We start from the raw sequence: 19,742 nt of genomic DNA on the forward strand, positions 1-19,742 counted from the left end.
TCTCAAAATTCTGAAAAACAGACTACCCGCGAATTTACGCGAAAAATTGGTAACCATACCGGAAAACGACCTTGACTACTTTCTTTCCGCGCTTGACTCAATTGATCTAATATACGAAGAGCCGAGCACAAGTAATCGGAATGAATATTCCGGAACCAATCAAAACAACGGTAACGGATATCATTTTAATGGCAGTGGACAAAACCCACACAGTTGGCATCCGTATGCGACAAGGCCAAATAATGGAACCTGGAATTACGGGAATCGGAGGAATTCGGCGCCACAGAGACGTGAAGACCGAAGGTATAGTACAGATTACGGTCCACGCCGGTATGGAAATGATAGAAATCACGTGAATGATTGGTCAGGCCCGCGTGATGAAAGGCGGCACACAAATGAAAATTACAATAGTTACAGTAATAGGAATGATAGACTAAGGAGGAATAGCGACGGCCGGTCGCAAGAAAATGTTGCACGCAGCGGTCCGGAAACTAATTGGTGACAGAATAACCACTCAGTACACTTTGTAGAGGTAACGGACAGTACTGAAGCAACGCCTTTGTCTCCCCCGGTAAACAACAATCGGTCGTAATGAGCCCCCACCGGCCGACCGGTTTGACAACAGGGGGCACAAACAAGCACACATTACATCTTAGGCAATTATTTTTAAGATATGATCAGGATGCGACCGTAGAAGATGATCTATGTGAAGAAGAGATGAAAGCACCAGACAAGGTAAGTGACCTCGTGCAGGCTGTAATAACAGCAAAGATAGGAACTATAATTACCAACGTAATTTTAGATACAGGCGCATCTGCGAATATTATTTCTAACAGTTTATTTAAAGAAGTTTCGAAAGCATTAAAAGAACCAGTGTTGCCAACGGAAAATTGTAAAATCTTGACAGCTGTAGTAACAAGTCAAAAAGTATTAAGTGGCAGTTTTTGTATGATGGCCATTTCATTATAATAGACAAACCTCACCCAGGACACGAACGGGCAAGGTGAAAGGGTTATAACCCCACAAGGATATCAAGGAATTTTTTCATTAAAGGTTATATGTTATTTTAGCAAAATTGAAATTGTACAACCTTGGATCACATAGTAAAATTGCTGTCATTAACCTAAGAAACTTGCGAACAACTGGGGGCATATGCCAGCTTAAAAACGCATATTTAACCAAACCTAATGAAACATGTGTTACTGTGAGTCTTAACACTATGAAATAAACCATACAGTACTTTTGTAGTCTAACTCAGTTATTTAAGAGAGGGGAACAAAGACAAATTAGCGCGAAGGTCAGAGTTTGTTCGCTTGAGACGAGCAACAAACCACACGTCGAAGTTGCAATCCAACGCTCAGCTCATGAGCATGCGATAGCTGCATGTCAAGACGAGGTCATTGGCCGCGCTGTAGGCAGCGAGCCGGGGAGAAATCTTCCCCCCTTCCATGTCCGATCAGCTGAGCGTATACAAAGCGCGAAGGCGCATGCGCGGTCGAGTCCAGGTGTCACGTGACTATTACACGATGGTGGCTATCACGAATAATGTTCACCAACAATGCAGAGTTTTCCCCGCGCCTGCAGTCCAGTCGTGGTACGTAAGCGCGCATGCGCGGAACGTTTAAAAGTTTTGAGACCACTCTTACTATGAGACACAGAGACGAAAGTCATTCAAAAACAAGAAAGGAAAGGGTACACAAGTCTTGTAAATAGTAACTTAGAAAATTTAATTATAAGCTGGTATTACGTAATAAAAGTGAACATACAAGTACATACTGGTCATGGACGGTATTGTAATATTATACCTGTATTATACTGAGTGAAATCTTAGCTTGTACGGAAGGAGAAAGAAAATAGAAAAATAAATAAATAAATAAATAAATAAATAATGCAGATATATAACCGGAAGAAAGGCTATGTACACGAGAACAGCACACAATTACATATAGGGAAAAAGCAGCAAAGAGGAAATCAAAGAGATAACGCATACATTTACATTACACAGTAGCTAGCGATTTTCAGAATGAACAACAAGGTAAACGCGGGAATTTTTGTGACTAAGGAAAAGAGTGACACAAGCTTTAAAATAGGGTCATAATAAACAGACCTATGCAGCGTGAGTAATGAACTGAATCGCTCTCAAAACAAATACCTAGGGTTTATAGAGAGAGAGACACACATTAACGTTAGGAAACACCTGAAGCACTCAGCAAACAACTTTGTAGAATATATAAGCTATACACGAGGGTACATGTACGAAAGCTAAAGTGTAAAGGAGGAAAATAGGGAATGTTGCACATTAATGGACCGTAAGGCAGTTATGTATGTAAGAAGAAATATTTAGTTGTAAGTATCATTAGTATAAGGGACGATGCTCAGCACACCCTGAATTATTTTGGAATATTGAAGGAATGGTGCAGGGTACCGAAAAAGGGTCCCACCAGCAAAGTGTATATTATAGTGGTAGATATTTTTTTGTGTATAAACGTATGTATGAACGTGTGAAAGGCGAAAGAAGCCCTGTACATGTACGGAACTTAAACAACGTAGAAGTGTATAAGGAAATTAAACTGTAAGACAACCTCGTATAAACAGGTATACCTAACGTCAAGAAACAACTTAATTAAAACCGTAAGACTCTACGAGTTTACGAGAAAATGCGAAAAACCTGATACAAAGTGCAACATTAGCGATGCTTCACTCATGTATGCAGAAGGAAGGTATGAATTACTTTACCCACTTGAAACATGAAAGGATAAATCATGTTAAAATTATATCTTTCATACATATAACGATTTACGGTCACGAAGAATGAAAATGACATCGCCGCTATACGAGAAACAGGTAAGTAGTGTGATCGACGACCTGTAAGCAAAGGAATCGTCTATAAAATAAACTATGAAAAAAAAATGTCATACAGAATTTCAAGCTGCACTGAAGCTATGAAAGTGTGATTATTCGTGTACATAGATTTTCATGACAACCGATGCATTAAAATGTCTATTTTTTCTCCCATGATAACACAAGACGCCTATAAGCGCACTTTAATTGAAGATGATACACGCACACAAGGGCGTGCCGCTATTATGAAACACTGTACATATTAATAGTAGCTACACCCTGAACTTCAAGATTGTATGTTTATATGTCCATGTTAAGGTAGGACGTTCTATTAGAGGTAATGATTTACAAGCACACCAGAACGTGCTTAAGCACAAAACACTGTACATATTAGGGTTATGCTGCATATAAATGATTATTTCGTGCATTTTCAGATTTTATACGCAAAAAACCGTAGCATACACGTAGTCGTTGCCACTACCCTAAGTAGAAGGTAGAAAATTCCCTTCCCAAGCTTCAGTGGAGCGGCTACAGCTGTATTCTCTGCATGCTTGCGTATGAAGAATACGTAACGGAGGTAAACCTTAACTTATACTCGAGTTCAAGAAGGAAAACAAAGGACTTGTTCCTTCTAACAGATTAATGGAAAAAGGCGAGTGTGTGTGTGTCAGTAAAATCCAAGACGAAGAAGCCACTATGAGTGGTCAAAAATTTTTCAATTTTAGTCGATAGTTTTTTCCTGTAGTTAATGTAAACAATGTATTGTATGTATTATATGTTATTCCTTTGTATGTGATGTATTTTGTATTTCATGCCAAGTCCCGTGACTTACAAATTATGTGCATTGACCAGAAGTATTGAGGGGAATGAATCTCAGTACAATAGGTAAAAGGGGTTAATGCGAAGAAAAAAAAAGTGTAGTGAAAAGGAAGTTTCGATCGCAATACTCGCGGTTAAAGTGGTGTGTGCAGAAATTAAAATTGTGCAAAGTAGTGCTACGTTGCAAGTGTCAGCGAGCCTAAACAAGTGACATCGAAAATTGAAGCTTGTATCGTCAAACGACCCATGGCGTCACAGTAGGAAAGGACAATGCCAAACAAGTTTGACATGGTACGCTTCTTACCAGGCGCTGAATCGACGGGATCGTCCTCCGCCTCGCACATAGTGTGGTGTGTTCTTCGGGGCACATATTCCAGTGTACCTCGTCGTATCCAGTCTAAGTACTGGAAGGAACTACAAAAAGCACACGCATACTGAGGTTCGGAAGTCTCGACGGTACCCGCACGTCGGTGTATATTCAGTGCACTGGCGCGCGCATTCAACCAACGTCGCCCGCTAACGGACGACTAAACAATCAGGCGCGCGTATCACCCGCCCATATTCAACACGGGCTAGCGAACTAAGCTCGTCGTCCCAGAATAAATACAGAAAGCAATACAAGGACTTAATTTTCACCTCTGATGAGGAAGGAAACATTTGTATGTAACGTTGTATTCAGTGTATATTTTATTGTACAAACTTTACTACATGATGTCATTTTCTCAGTATTAACCAGAACTTTGTATATTAGGATTAAGGTTTGTAAATATTAGCATAAGTATACCAAAAAACTGACACACACTCAGAAATACCAAAGAATTCACAGTGCCATGAAAATGAGACAATAAAAAAGAAGTGTGTAAATAAAAGACCCCAAAACCTATCAATTGCAAGGTCGACTACTGTATCCTGTCAATCAAATAAAATTTTCTAGTGACAGTATACAGTAAGGGGGCAGTTGTAATGACACATTCCTATGCAGAGACATACAATATCTTAAAAGCTGCGCCCAAGATAAATTGAGAGGCATGTATATTATAATCTTTGTAAAGTTCACATTGGATTCTCTTTTGTTTGATACTCCAAGGAGCTAAGGGACACTTTCGATTGTTGCCTTGTGGAGGATGGACGTGATTTTTGGACTGTGCGGAAAGGCAGCCATATGGTTGGTAATTATGGTTTGTGCGACGAGCACAGCAAGTCTTATTGTGTTGTGAATAAAAAATAGTGAAAAGTATTGAAGTGTTACGAAAATTATTTAAAGCAACATAGCATTGTATTCCTTGGTTTCCACCGTCTTCGTGAAGTGAACCGATGCCGACTCATGATGGTACACACGGTCAACAAAGAGAAGAACATCGATGGCGACTAATGAATTAATATTGTGGCAGAAGGACTAATTCTACGTCTAAGGTGAGAACTCTGATTAAATCAACAATGACGTGGGATTTAAATTGTAAAATGTTTTTTATTTATATCGCCACAGGTTCTTACGAAAAACAAAAAGTAAGCATTGTCGAGCTAGAAGCAGTAGCTTGGTCAGAAAGCCTGTGTTTTTAAATGTTTCTCGATATCGCTGGCACAACCACGACAAGACTAAAATCAGTACGACACTTTTCACACGAATATCTGATGCAGCACTACTGTATTTTATAAATGGATACTTACTTTGCAAAGTAATATTAATGGTAAACTTGCATTTACGCATTTTTGTAATGTTGCTAACACGAAAACGTTGAATGAACTATTTGTGCACGTGCGCCCCAACATTCCAAGACAAACTAAAACTAAACAATGTTGCCGCACGGAAAGTTCGCACTCGCGCGATGTGATTGTTGGCTGAGGTAAGCGGCAGCATCTGTCTTGCTCTAGCATGTGACTCGCTCCCTCCTCTCCGCGCCGCCCCCGCTGCCGCCGTCACCCGTGCGTTTCGAAGGTAATGAACATAGGCAGGTACGGTGTACGTCTAATCAATGATCATTTGGTCTTTCTGCAAAATTGGGACACTTTTGCTCTAGCTGGAGACAACAGGACAGACGCCTGTAAGCGGGACTGCCCCTCCCAACGCGGGACGTATGGCCACGTTAGGAATACCATACAGGGTGTCTCAAAAAGGTACGGCCAAACTTTCAGGAAACATTCCTCACACACAAATAAAGAAAATATGTTATGTGGACATGTGTCCGGAAACGCTTAATTTCCATGTTAGAGCTCATTTTTGTTTCGTCAGTATGTACTGTACGTCCTCGATTCACCGCCAGTTGGCCCACTGGAAGGAAGGTAATGTTGACTTCGGTGCTTGTGCTGACGTGGGACTCATTGCTCTACAGTACTAGCATCAAGCACATCAGTACGTAGCATCAACAGGTTAGTGTTAATCACGGACATGGTTTTGCAGTCAGTGCAATGTTTACAAATGCGGAGTTGGCAGATGCCCATTTGATGTATGGATTAGCACGTGGCAATAGCCGTGGCGCGGTACGTTTGTATCGAAACAGATTTCCAGAACGAAGGTGTCCCGACAGGAAGACGTTCGAAGCAATTGATCGGCGTCTTAGGGAGCACGGAACATTCCAGACTATGACTCGCGACTGGGGAAGACCTAGAACGACGAGGAAACCTGCAATGGACGAGGCAATTCTTCGTGCAGTTGACGATAATCCTAATGTCAGCGTCAGAGAAGTTGCTGCTGTACAAGGTAACGTTGACCACGTCACTGTATGGAGAGTGCTACGGGAGAACCAGTTGTTTCCGTACCATGTACAGCGTGTGCAGGCACTATCAGCAGCTGATTGGCCTCCACGGATACACTTCTGCGAATGGTTCATCCAACAATGTGTCAATCCTCATTTCAGTGCAAACGTTCTCTTTACGGATGAGGTTTCATTCCAACGTGATCAAACTGTAAATTTTCACCATCAACATGTGTGGGCTGACGAGAATCCGCACACAATTGTGCAATCACGTCATCAACGCAGATTTTCTGTGAACGTTTGGGCAGGCATTGTTGGTGATGTCTTGATTGGGCCCCATGTTCTTCCACCTACGCTCAATGGAGCACGTTATCATGATTTCATACGGGGTACTCTACCTGTGCTACTAGAACATGTGCCTTTACAAGTACAACACATGTGGTTCATGCACGATGGAACTGCTGCACATTTCAGTCGAAGTGTTCGTACACTTCTCAACAACAGATTCGGTGACCGATGGACTGGTAGAGGTGGACCAATTCCATGGCCTCCACGCTCTCCTGACCCCAACCCTCTTGACTTTCATTTAGGGGGGCATTTGACAGCTCTTGTCTACGCAACCTCGGTACCAAATGTAGAGACTCATCGTGCACGTATTGTCGACCGCTGTGATATAATACGGCATTCTCCAGGGCTGCATCAGCGCATCAGGGATTCCATGCGACGGAGGGTGGATGCATGTATCCTCGCTAACGGAGGACATTTTGAACATTTCCTGTAACAAAGTGTTTGAAGTCACGCTGGTACGTTCTGTTGCTGTGTGTTTCCATTCCATGATTAATGAGATTTGAAGAGAAGAAATAAAATGAGCTCTACCATGGAAAGTAAGCGTTTCCGGACGCATGTCCACATAACATATTTTCTTTCTTTGTGTGTGAGGAATGTTTCCTGAAAGTTTGGCGGTACCTTTTTGTAACACCTTGTATATGCAAGCACGCAAACACAGTAACCACAGTGCTGTTTCGATAATTGACTGAGCATTACCCGTGCCTGTACCCGGCGACAATTTCAGTGTCTCAAAACAAACTTGATTGTCGGAATGAGTGCCGCTCACGCGGAATCTTTAAAGGCATTCAAATGAAACGACTAGGATAAAAAATGGCTCTGAGCACTATGGTACTTAACATCTGAGGTCATCAGTCCCCTAGAACTTAGAACTACTTAAACATAACTAACCTGAGGACATCACACACATCCGTGCCAGAGGCAGGATTCGAACCTGCGACTGCAGCGGTCACGCTGTTCCAGACTGAAGCGCCTAGAACCGCACGGCCACTTCGACCGGTGACTAGGATAAACACGAAAATATGCGTGACGTGGACGCTTACTGTGCTTGTTGTGAACCTTACTGAAGTTAAGCCAGATTGGGTGCACAATGGGGTTATAAACAAAGAAATAATAACTTCCGCTACAACATAAAACATGAAAAATCAACTATATATCGATGTCTCCATAATAATAAAAATAAAAACGCACGAATCTCCTAATACTGTATGTATTTGTTATATGATCTACGTCTGTCTCGTCTGGAAAACTTTGTGTTTGTCATAAAAACCTTCAGAACAGGACAACCACTACGAGTTGTGTCGTGGCGTTCTGATCCTACTGTACTATTGTTCCATGAAACTAGCCCCTCTCAACACCTGATGCCTCCACGAGTGACAGCCCGGCTGATCTGTGATGTCTTGCCCCACTCCAACCACAAATCTCAAAACCTGGATCCTGTCCTGGTTGGTACCATCCGACAACCAACGACGTAACCTAGACCTACCTGTGGGTTCAATTCGTTAAAGGTTGAAAATGTGTCAGCTAAATTATTTCAAGTTATTTTTTAGATTAACAATTACACCAGTATTCAATATTCAAGAAGTAAAAAAATCGAACATTTTTTCCTCTCTATATCATTTATATAATTGCAATACTCAGAGTGAAAAATAACGAGATCTATGAACTATGAAGATCTTAGTTTATGTTAATTACACAAACCAATTTGCATGTGTGCATAGAACGTAGTTTGTATTGAACGATTTAAATATAAAATGAAGTAAGAATGCTGATTATGAATACGAGAAAACTGTAACAATAATAGGCTATAACAACGAACTCCCGTACGTGAGTGTGTATATCTAGTGACTACTCGTTGAATGGCATCGTCAAATCGACAAGATGAACGGTGCCAACGCCTTTCAAGGGGCCTGTATAACAGAACATTACAAAAGAACATTCACAACTATCTAGATCTGAGATAATGCTGTAATCATCTGCCAGTGACCTCTCTCTATACTATCTGGATGTTCTTAGGGCTTGGAAATTCGACGTGTCTGCCGATTCTTGTCATCCACATGGTCCGCCATGTTGTTTTTAGGCAAGGAAGGTTCCAGAAGTCTTTACGTTATAAAAGTATTTTTATTTATTTCTGTCTTATAACTCTATACCAACATGCGATGAATCGATGATGTGGGAGCAGAATTGGAAAGTATTTTCATTATATGTATTCGTGACATTTCGTGGCAGCCATGTTGTAATTAGGCGAGAAACGAAATATGAGCCTCTTTGGCCACTACCAGATTACTGATGTCAGTAGTATAAGCAATACCTGTGTTATCTTTTCATTACGAATTTTTTTTAAAAAACAATTGCTGGGTCTGGCTCAGCGTCATTTGTCTTTTTCTGTCTGGTGCCTCTCCCCTCTTCACAAAAAGCATAAGGCGGTTGTAATATCAACGACACTATGTTCTAGCCACAAGATGTTAAAATGAACTAAGTGAACAAACTTCAACAAATATTATCGATTCTACGTATAAAAGGACTGTATCGTGTAAAAATGACGATAATTATTTCATTATTTCTGTAATAATTTAATTTCTGTGTGAATTACAATTATTATCAGAGAACTACACTCATGGACAATGACAATTATAATTTTTTTGTTATCTGTGATAATTGTGGTTCAGTTGTTCTTCCTGTGCTGACAGATGAACTGTTCGGACGTGAGACGTGTGAGGTCTGTAAAGAGAAAGCCTGTAACTATATATTGTTAATTATTATTTGAGAATTAGAGTCGCTATTGTCTAGACGTGGATTTGTATTTATTTCGATTGTAATCCAATCTACTTTATGATTTTAAGTGTTAATTTTCAGCTCTGCAATTAGGTGCGCAGTCATTTTACAGCGGAGTTTACTAGTAGCTGGTATAACATATATGTCGGTATTCATCACTGACAATGATTTTAAATGCTAAAGAATAGAGATAAAAGGCTTAAAGAGTTTTATCTAAATATATTATCTTGACAACATAAACCGAGAATAACAGTAGACAAATTGACTATCGTCTGCCGCCATCTTAGCAAAAATATCTCGGCGGCAATTTTGAATCGAGAATTTTAACAAACATAAATGTTGTTAGAAATAAATGTATGGAATCTACTTTAAAAGAGAGAATTCAACTCAGATTGAATCTTTAAAAGTAGTGCTCACAGCACGATATGTAATATCAATTTGTTATTTGCTGATGTATGAAGCCTAATTATTTCGGACGATTTACATGAAACATTTTAATAGGAGACATACGCCAGTGTTGTGCGCGGGTAGTATTTTGAGACTAAATGTTCCTTTTGCGAAAGAAAAGGGCTTCCATGTTAAGTAACAGTTATGTAAAATCTGATAAATGATATGCAGTTTAGTGCCACTCACACGACTTTACAGGCAACATTTCTACACAACGCCAAGTGGAGATTTCTTTAGCAGAGTGACAAATATTAGCTGAGATAATCATTTTTGAGATCAAACGAATTGTTACGCTGACAATAGGTAACTGGTTTTATATTTTTTTGGTCTACCTGAAATATCATTTATAAGTAATTAAAGTCACGAAATACTATAAACCGGTTCCACCACACGGTCTTGTTTTATCTCTGTATAACTTAATTACGTATGATTTAATGCTGCAATGCATTTACATTCATTATTCCTTGTGCTAACCTGATTTTAAATGTTTTCGCAGCTTTGTAACGGCGAGCGACGGACGTAGTTTGGAGTTACTAATAAAGTAAGGCTATTGACGGCCGTCATTGTTGCAGCATTGAATACGTATTGCAAGGTCAACAACAAAACCTTTGTTTGTACTCGATTCATTTTATGGAGTCCAATACTTTAATGAGTCATTGCAACGCACGTACTGGGCTGAAGCACTGATATTCCTTCACACGGCCATGCAACACCGTGTTAGTAACGAAGCAAGAAATTATTGATTATGCTGATTCCCGCATCTGATTCCATCCAGTTTTTTTGTCGCTAGCTAATTAAAGCAAATAACTTTCAATATTTCACTAGAGGGACGTATGAATCACTGGGCACTCCAAGGAAAATTGTTCGAGAAACGTACTGTATTTTCCACTGTAGACTTTAGGATTCATTCTGCTAAAACTATTGTTAACAGCTACGCATAATTTTATATAACAAAGTAACAGCATTTGACGAGCACGAACCTCAGCACTATCGATAGGTCAGAAATTGTCCCTGTATCACAGTCAACAACTGGTGTGATAAATCTGCACTACATAGTTTCATTCATTGTGAGCTGCATTTAGTGGTGTGATAGACCCTCTCTCTTGTAAGTGATAATTTATATTTCAAAAAGTATTCTTCAGTCATCATCCATATACAGCTGTCCCCATCATAATACACAACAAGATATTACGTAAGAGAGATGTCAAGAAGAAAATTTTTATGTCTTTACTCGGCATTATCTGCCCTTTTTTTGGCATTTACGGTCAGTTGACATGAACCGTGGTGCTGTAGGACCTCAGAAACGAGTATCGTAATCACCAGCGAGCCGAGATATTTAATGAACTTAATTTCCACTTAGTTCTCAACAAATCCTTGACTACTCATCTGTGAGTTTGAAGTAAACCCACTACTGAACAAGTTTACAGGTAATAAAACATCCTTCTTAATAGAAAGATCGGTCGGAGCAGTCCGTCTAACACTGTTAGTTCCGAAAGTTCCCGCTAGGTGGCATGCGCAGGAGAGTTACTAAATGGTTCAAATGGCTCTGAGCACTATGGGACTTAACTTCTGAGGTCATCAGTCCCCTAGAACTTAGAACTACTTAAAGCTAACTAACCTAAGGACATCACACACATCCATTCCCGAGGCAGGATTCGAACCTGCGACCGTAGCGGTCGCGCGATTCCAGACTGTAGCGCCTAGAACCGCTCGGCAACACCGGCCGGCAGGAGAGTTACTCCAACAGTCATCATGGAACCGTAAAAACTGTAGAGAGTGTGCACGGTGTCGTTTATGGTTTCATGAAACCAAATCCTCTGCTACTATTCAATGACAATTGAGGACTATATATCGCAAGTCATGACCACAAAGACAAGCTACAACGGATAACAAAAACTTTACCACCAGACAGCCATACTTGCTTCATAGGATTTGGCAAGAAATCAGAAGAGACATTTCTCGTGTTACAGAAGGTAGCCACACTGAACATTCGTAAATAAAACTTGAAAATATACTGTACTCAGTGCTATATCAAACATTTCAGTAACTTATTTACCTTTTCACAGTTAAAGGTAAATTTTGTATAACTACTTATAAACACCCTGTATTTACTTAATTCTTTTAGCTATGTAATGGAATTAACTTATGACAGTTAGTGACTTGTTCATTACTAACCAGTTTGGTTTACTTTTACAACAGACATATTTAATTCAGCCATACGGCAGCAACGAAATACACAAAACAGATACCGAATTCATACAACGTGTTTTTAGAAACCGTAGTATTCTTGTAATATTCCAGTGTTTTTAAATTTGTTGTTTGTACGAGGTGTGGCTAGAAAAAAACCGGACTAGTACTGGCGAAACAATAAAACGAATGCAATAAGGCTGAAAGTCGCGTGGCCTGTCACGTGACTCTCGCTCCGCCTACTGCTCGAGTTTCATCTGCCTCCTGCACTCAGTCTGCCCGTGGCGTCTGTTTTAAGTAGTTGACATTTTGTCTGTGCGTCGGAAAATGTTGAGTGTACAGAAAGAACAGCGTGTTAACATCAAATTTTGTTTCAAACTAGGAAAATCTGCAAGTGAAACGTTTGTAATGTTACAAGCGTACGGCGATGATAGTTTATCGCGAACACAAGTGTTTGAGTGGTTTAAACGATTTAAAGATGGCCGCGAAGACACCAGTGATGATACTCGCACTGGCAGACCATTGTCAGCAAAAACTGATGCAAACATTGAAAAAATCGGTAAACTTGTTCGACAAGATCGCCGTTTAACAATCAGAGCAGTGTCTGAGTTAACAGGAGTTGACAAGGAAAGTGTTAGGCAGATTCTTCATGAAAGTTTCAACATGAACAAAGTGTGTTCAAAAATGGTTCCAAAGTGTCTCACAATTGAACAGAAGGAACGCCGAAGAATGATTTGTTCTGACATCCTGGAATACATTGAAAGTGATCCCACCTTCTTACAAAATGTTATTACTTGCGATGAATCGAGGTTTTTTACTTACGATCCCGAAACTAAACGCCAATCGATGCACTGGAAAACTCCTGGTTCTCCACGACAAAAAAAAGCACGAATGTCAAAATCGAGATTCAAGGCAATGATGATTGTTTTTTTTTTTTTTTTTTTTTTTTTTTGACATCAAAGGGATTGTGCACATTGATTGGGTACCAGAGAGACAAACAGTGAATCAGCATTACTGCATTAGCGTCCTGGCTACCCTACGTGAGCGAGTACGGAGAAAACGGAACGATTTGTGGAGAAAAAAGTCATGGATCCTTCACCAAGACAATGCCCCAGCTCACAGTGCGTTGTCAGTGAAGACGTTTTTGGCAAAACACAACATTCCCATCTTAGATCATCCACCCTACTCACCTGATTTGGCCCCCTGTGACTTTTTTCTTTTCCCTAAAGTCAAGTCAGCTTTGAAAGGAACTAGATTTGAGACTGTTGAAGCAGTAAAAGAAAAAGCGACGGAAGTAATGTATGGACTTACCGAAAATGATCTGCAGCATTGCTATGAACAGTGGAAAATTCGTATGGAGCGGTGTAGAGACTGAGGTGGAGAGCACATTGAAGGAGATAACATGAAATTGTAAATAATTGTAAATAAATGTTTTTTCCAGCATCAGTCCGGTTTTTTTCTAGCCGCACCTCGTATATTAAAAGACTATTGTTTCGATAGAGCCCTACATAGAGACTTGCCCTTCATCTTTGTCGTAGTTGTGCTTTCTTTGTCAGTGGTAGAGATTGGAGTTTGCTAATCAGTTTTTTGGGGATAGTGTGCAGTTGCCACATAAGACGTAGCAATGGCATATAGCACGTGATGATGACATGTAACCAAATTAGCAGTATTTTGATATTGGATTCTTGATCATACAATTGGCCTATTAAATTACATGAAAAACATCTTTATCCGTTTTCTGTTCAACATAACTGTTACTGGACACGATTATAGTGCCGTCCGGTGTGGCCGTGCGATTCTAAGCTCTTCAGTCTGGAACCGCGCGACCGCTACGGTCGTAGGTTCGAATCCTGCCTCGGGCATGGATGTGTGTGATGTCCTTAGCTTAGTTAAGCTCAGAGCCATTTGAACCATTTGAACACGATTATTCTGCATACATGGAAGACAATGATTTCAAAAGAGTTAGCGAATGGTTGGCTGTTTACTTCCTACTTTCCGAAGTGGGCTAAAATTTCGTACAAATTTTAGTGTTGTGGTAAAGAAATATTGTTTCAGACCGTCTAGCATTATTAGGAGATCCCTCTGTGGAAATCTGTTCAACCACGTCTGTCTGTTCATCAACAGCTTGCAAATCGCGGAGAATCTGTGCCAGACGAGAGGTGTATTTATATAATATTGACAACTTTCTTAACGCACTAATATCTAGAGTCATTCATAAAAGTAAAGCTACAAAATGCTGAATAAATACCGATAATTTGGACGTAAGGTTGCTAATCAAGGAGCATATTATTGACAAAAACGTAGGAAAGATATATAATTCATCCATTGGTATTTATAGAGGCGAGTGTTGTACGTAGGAACTATGATGCTTCCTGGTCGATGTTTTAATTTAGTGTTCAATTTTAGAATCACGTAAGGGATACACAACAGTGGCTGCCATAAGCTGTTTTAGGGTTTTCTACTGTTTGTGTTACTGTGAGACATGACGCTTTGTTTTTGCAGCATTTATCAATATTTCGAATTCTGTACATTTAAGGGCACAATAACACAAGAGCAGCCTGAAAAAAAAAAGTCTCTGAATTGTTTAAGTGAAAACTCTTACATATTTTTAAATAAAACAGATTTTATTTACATTTTTATCTTTATTCTTCATTAGAGACTAGTTTGCAGATACCGTCATAGTAGAATGTTTGTTGCGAAGCCACATCCTCATTTCTGCATGGACAGCTTCCTCACAACGTTAAGTCCTGGAAGGAAACAGATAAAATTCGAAAGGGACCAAGTCGAGACTGTGATCGATGCCAGTGAACCTAAGGCGCCCGATTGTTGCAGATGTCGTAGCGCTCGTGTGTGGTGTGGCACTGTCATGCTGAAGGAGAGATTGCGACGAACCCTTCGAATTCGAAACACGATTACAGCGTGCTGTTTGCCATCGACATAGTTACGTTACGCACCGCCGTGTTACAAGCTACAGTTCGAAGCCCTCTAGCGGCAGAGGGCTATAAATACACTCCTGGAAATTGAAATAAGAACACCGTGAATTCATTGTCCCAGGAAGGGGAAACTTTATTGACACATTCCTGGGGTCAGATACATCACATGATCACACTGACAGAACCACAGGCACATAGACACAGGCAACAGAGCATGCACAATGTCGGCACTAGTACAGTGTATATCCACCTTTCGCAGCAATGCAGGCTGCTATTCTCCCATGGAGACAATCGTAGAGACGCTGGATGTAGTCCTGTGGAACGGCTTGCCATGCCATTTCCACCTGGCGCCTCAGTTGGACCAGCGTTCGTGCTGGACGTGCAGACCGCGTGAGACGACGCTTCATCCAGTCCCAAACATGCTCAATGGGGGACAGATCCGGAGATCTTGCTGGCCAGGGTAGTTGACTTACACCTTCTAGAGCACGTTGGGTGGCACGGGATACATGCGGACGTGCATTGTCCTGTTGGAACAGCAAGTTCCCTGGCCGGTCTAGGAATGGTAGAACGATGGGTTCGATGACGGTTTGGATGTACCGTGCACTATTCGGTGTCCCTTCGACGATCACCAGTGGTGTACGGCCAGTGTAGGAGATCGCTCCCCACACCATGATGCCGGGTGTTGGCCCTGTGTGCCTCGGTCGTATGCAGTCCTGATTGTGGCGCTCACCTGCACGGCGCCAAACACGCATACGACCATCATTGGCACCAAGGCAGAAGCGACTCTCATCGCTGAAGACGATACGTCTCCATTCGTCCCTCCATTCACGCCTGTCGCGACACCACTGGAGGCCGGCTGCACGATGTTGGGGCGTGAGCGGAAGACGGCCTAACGGTGTGCGGGACCGTAGACCAGCTTCATGGAGACGGTTACGAATGGTCCTCGCCGATACCCCAGGAGCAACAGTGTCCCTAATTTGCTGGGAAGTGGCGGTACGGTCCCCTACGGCACTGCGTAGGATCCTATGGTCTTGGCGTGCATCCGTGCGTCGCTGCGGTCCGGTCCCAGGTCGACGGGCACGTGCACCTTCCGCCGACCACTGGCGACAACATCGATGTACTGTGGAGACCTCACGCCCCACGTGTTGAGCAATTCGGCGGTACGTCCACCCGGCCTCCCGCATGCCCACTATACGCCCTCGCTCAAAGTCCGTCAACTGCACATACGGTTCACGTCCACGCTGTCGCGGCACGCTACCAGTGTTAAAGACTGCGATGGAGCTCCGTATGCCACGGCAAACTGGCTGACACTGACGGCGGCGGTGCACAAATGCTGCGCAGCTAGCGCCATTCGACGGCCAACACCGCGGTTCCTGGTGTGTCCGCTGTGCCGTGCGTGTGATCATTGCTTGTACAGCCCTCTCGCAGTGTACGGAGCAAGTATGGTGGGTCTGACACACCGGTGTCAATGTGTTCTTTTTTTCCATTTCCAGGAGTGTATGTAGACATGAAGAATGAAGACATACAATGCCAATAATGATTGCTTTATTTAAAAAGCTTTGTTTTCACAAAAAAATTGAAGGTATTACTTTTCAGCACGCCCTCATATAATAAAGCTAATTGGAAGAAGTTATTTCTTCAGTTACTGAATTTTATTGTGAGTGTAATTCTATATACACTACTGGCTATTAAAATTGCTACACCAAGAAGAAATGCAGTTGATAAACGGGTATTCATTGGACAAATATATTATACTAGAACTGACATGTGATTATATTTTCATGCAGTTAGGGTGCATAGATCCTGAGAAATCAGTACCCAGAACAACCACCTGTGGCCGTAATAACGGCCTTGATACGCCTGGGCATTGAGTCAAACAGAGCTTGGATGACATGTACAGGAACAGCTGCCCAAGCAGCTTCAACACGATACCACAGTTCATCGAAAGTAGTGACTGGCGTATTGTGGCGAGTCAGTTGCTCGGCCACCATTGACCAGACGCTTTCAATTGGTGAGAGATCTGGAGAATGTGCTGGCCAGGGCAGCAGTCGAACATTTTCTGTATCCAGAAAGGCCCGTACAGGACATGCAACATGCGGTCGTGAATTATCCTGCTGAAATGTAGGGTTTCGCAGGGATCGAATGAAGGATAGAGCCACGGGTCGTAACACATCTGAAATGTAACGTCCACTGTTCAAAGTGCCGTCAATGCGAACATGAGGTGACCGAGATGTGTAACCAATGGCACCCCATATCATCACGCTGGGTGACACGCCAGCACGGCGATGACGAATACACGCTTCCAAAGTGCGTTCACCGCGATGTCGCCAAACACGAATGCGACCATTATGATGCTGTAAACAGAACCTGTATTCATCCGACAAAATGACGTTTTGCCATTCGTACACAGGTTCGTCATTGAGTACACCATCGCAGGCGCTCCTGTCTCTGATGTAGCATCAAGGGTAGCCGCAGCCATGGTCTCCGAGCTGATGGTCCATCCTGCTGCAAACGTCGTCGAACTGTTCGTGCAGATGGTTGTTGTCTTGTAAACGTCCCCATCTGTTGACTCAGTGATCGAGACGTGGCTGCACGATCTGTTACAATCATGCGGATAAGATGCCTGTCATTTCGACTGCTAGTGATACGAGGCCGTTGGGATCCAGCATGGTGTTCCGTATTATCCTCCTGAACCCACCGATTCCATATTGTGCTAACAATCATTGGATCTCGGCCAACGCGATACGATAAATCGCAATCGCGATAGGCTACAATCCGACTTTTATCAAAGTCGGAAATGTGATGGTACGCATTTCTCCTCCATACGCGAGGCATCACACCAACGTTTCACCAGGCAACGCCGGTCAACTGCTGTTTGTGTATGAGAAATCGGTTGGAAACTTTCCTCATGTCAGCACGATGTAGGTGTCGCCACCGGCGCCAACCTTTGTGTGAATGCTCTGAAAAGCGAATCATTTGCATATCACAGCACCTTCTTCCTGTCGGTTAAAATTCGCGTGTGTAGCACGTCATCTTCGTGGTGTAGCAATTTTAATGGCCAGTAGCGCATTTTTGAAACTAATTACGAAACGTGTGAACGTTTGTGCATAATCCTGTATCTTGAAAAAGAAGTTCTTATTATGCCATGGAACATGTGGTATTGAGAAATGAACTGACTTTCTTTAATATATTAACAATTTTACCTCTTTTTAAAAAGCAGACTTGTGCTTATTTCCACTAGCTTGTATTTCGAGATGTATTTAACTGTGACTGGTTTTCGATAATACTTCTGTTTAATCTGATTGCGGTTACTGCTTATTGGTGTATCGGTAGAATAGTAATTTAACAAAAAGAGTATTAAAACGTTACTGAGAATATTTTCTCCACCGCAACATTTTTAGTTTTCAACAGAATTTATGTTTCAAGGTAAATGACCATGTCGTTGCTTGGGAGACTTTTCCTATTTGGAAGAACCTTACTTTGATACAGAATTGTTTGTAATTTTTGGAAAAAGCCTGCATCACACAAAAAGTGAATGCATTCATTTAAAAAGTGTGTAAGAAAACATATTAAACTTCTATTGCAGTACTGGATATAGGCTAAAATCTGAAAAGTGTTCAAAGGTACAATACTCTTCCCAGTGTGTCCCCACAAAATGCCGGTACCCCACGTGCAGGTTAATCATCTCTAGTCGAATTGTTTGTGAAGTGGCAACACCGCCTTGAAAGTTGGCTACATTGTATTCTGTCGGAAGGTTGTTCAGCTCTTTGTGTTCGTGCCTCAGTTGTTGTGAGAGGCTGGTATTGCTGGGTTGCTGCAGAAATGGGTCAGTTATCATTAGAAGAGCGAACTGATCTCGTGAACAGCCTCCATCAACGAATGTAAGGAAATATTGCAAGCGAAGTATCCTGGTAGGAAACTCCTCCACTACCAGCACCATTCAAGATCTGTTCAAGATCTGGAGGGCTGTAGGATCCGTTTAGAATCTGCAGAGGAATAAGCGACCGACGGCGAAGACCCCTGAAACTATAGACAGAATCCACATGGACATTACGAGAAGTCCACGCAAGTTGGTAAGGAGGTTACCACAGAAGGTTGCAGTTTTCGTGTACTTAAAGATATGAAATTAAAGCCCAGTCGTGTGAGTGTGGCGCAAGAGTTGAAATTTGAGTATCAGGAGAAAAATGCGATCATTATTGTAACTAGCTGTTAACATCAACTGCTAATGGTTACTAAGAACCCTAACTTTACTTAATGTCATATGAGGTCTGGTTTTATTTGCAGGACATGTGACACTGGTCACAAGACAATACACATATTCCCCATGAAGAACCTCTCCATTCAGGGAATAGAGGTACTTAATGTGCGTTTTCTGGGACATTATTGGCCGCAAATTTTTAATTACACTTTATCCAGTGCCACATATCGGGAGAGATCTGTCACTCTTTCTATGTACAATTAACAGATGCAGAGAAACTGTACGCAGAATTCCAACAAGATGCATCAACCGCTCACACTTGCAACCAAAGTATAGCCACTTTCCCAAAAGTATTCCCTGAACATCGTGTGATTTTTATTTATGGGGAACACTAAAAAGCAAAGTGTATGCTGGCAATCCTCGACAGTAGACGATCTTAAACCGAACAGCACTAGAGAAATTAACAACATCACACCTGCATATTTAAACCGTGTTGCTGGTAAC

General features: G+C 41.7%; 1 protein-coding gene across 1 annotated transcript in view; it reads left to right on the forward strand.

Annotated features, from left to right (window-relative positions):
- Positions 1–591: 591 nt before the first annotated feature.
- The window catches only part of LOC124613389 (vegetative cell wall protein gp1-like), a 179,309-nt gene continuing 160,158 nt past the window's right edge, over positions 592–19,742 (forward strand). The window contains exons 1-2 of the mRNA XM_047142092.1: positions 592–735; positions 5,533–5,596. Of these exons, the coding sequence (XP_046998048.1) occupies positions 592–735; positions 5,533–5,596 (208 nt within the window). The remainder of the gene's footprint in view (positions 736–5,532; positions 5,597–19,742) is intronic.

Source organism: Schistocerca americana, chromosome 4 (assembly GCF_021461395.2).
Source record: "Schistocerca americana isolate TAMUIC-IGC-003095 chromosome 4, iqSchAmer2.1, whole genome shotgun sequence".
Taxonomy (NCBI): domain Eukaryota; kingdom Metazoa; phylum Arthropoda; class Insecta; order Orthoptera; family Acrididae; genus Schistocerca; species Schistocerca americana.